A 945-nucleotide genomic window follows, 5' to 3' on the forward strand; every position below is an offset into this window, starting at 1 on the left:
ATTTAGATTTTAAAACAACACATTCTCCATTCTTGCAATTACTCCAATTACTACTGTTCCTTTTAGTTTATATACGTAAATGTATATATAGTTTTACATGTATAAATAACCTCTGTTATGACTGTATTTAACACATGGTTGGTTATTAGATGTAATCATGGATGGTCATGTTAATGCGCTGATGGTTGTGATGGTAGTTCCACCATGACTTCTAAACGGGCCATCGTTGTACCCAGTCTCTCGTTAAGGTTCCGGGCAGGAAGAGCAGGAAAAGGAGACGACGACGGCGACGACGGCACCAACAGCACCAACAGCAACAGCAACAGCAGCAGAACGGTTCGGAGGAAGAGAGGGGAGAGCGGAACGAGGAAAGAGAAAGGAACAGTGGAGATGAAGAGGATGATTATGAGGAGGATGAGGAGGGGCAGCGGGTGAGGAAGCCCAAGCCCACAGAGGGCACCAGGCAGTCGGAGTCAGATTCTGATTCTGACCTTGAGGATGCTGATGCTGTGATGGAGCGTCTCCCTGATGACACAACATCTCTCCTGGACTTTGCTAGGGCATCACAGGGCATATTGTTACTGCTAGTGCTCAAACAACACCTCAAGAACCTCTACGGCTTCTCAGACAGGTAGCAAACACCCATCATGCATCCCAGCAACCCTGAAATGATTGCTCTTCTCTTTAGGTTTTATATTTACTGTCTTTATTCTGCTCTCTTCCATTGCAGCAAAATTCAGAAGTACTCTCCCACAGAGTCAGCGAAGGTGTACGATAAAGCCGTCAACAGGAAGTCATCGGTTAACTTCAGTCCACGGCAGACCATCGACTTCCTTCACAATGATGAGGTTCACAATGATATGACCTATGAGCTGAAGAGGAAGATCGTCAAACAGTACCTCGATGTGAGCTTATTTTTACAAATTTTCTTTAAGACATAAAAAA

At 44.7% G+C, this 945-nt stretch overlaps 1 protein-coding gene across 1 annotated transcript in view; it reads left to right on the plus strand.

Annotated features, from left to right (window-relative positions):
- Window positions 1-945, plus strand: part of LOC107571026 (nipped-B-like protein A) — a 50,919-nt gene that overhangs the window by 45,246 nt on the left and 4,728 nt on the right. The window contains exons 41-42 of the mRNA XM_016257311.1: window positions 237-631; window positions 731-905. Of these exons, the coding sequence (XP_016112797.1) occupies window positions 237-631; window positions 731-905 (570 nt within the window). The remainder of the gene's footprint in view (window positions 1-236; window positions 632-730; window positions 906-945) is intronic.

The sequence above is a fragment of the Sinocyclocheilus grahami genome, unplaced genomic scaffold (assembly GCF_001515645.1).
Source record: "Sinocyclocheilus grahami isolate Dianchi unplaced genomic scaffold, SAMN03320097.WGS_v1.1 scaffold1540.1, whole genome shotgun sequence".
In the NCBI taxonomy this organism is placed as follows: domain Eukaryota; kingdom Metazoa; phylum Chordata; class Actinopteri; order Cypriniformes; family Cyprinidae; genus Sinocyclocheilus; species Sinocyclocheilus grahami.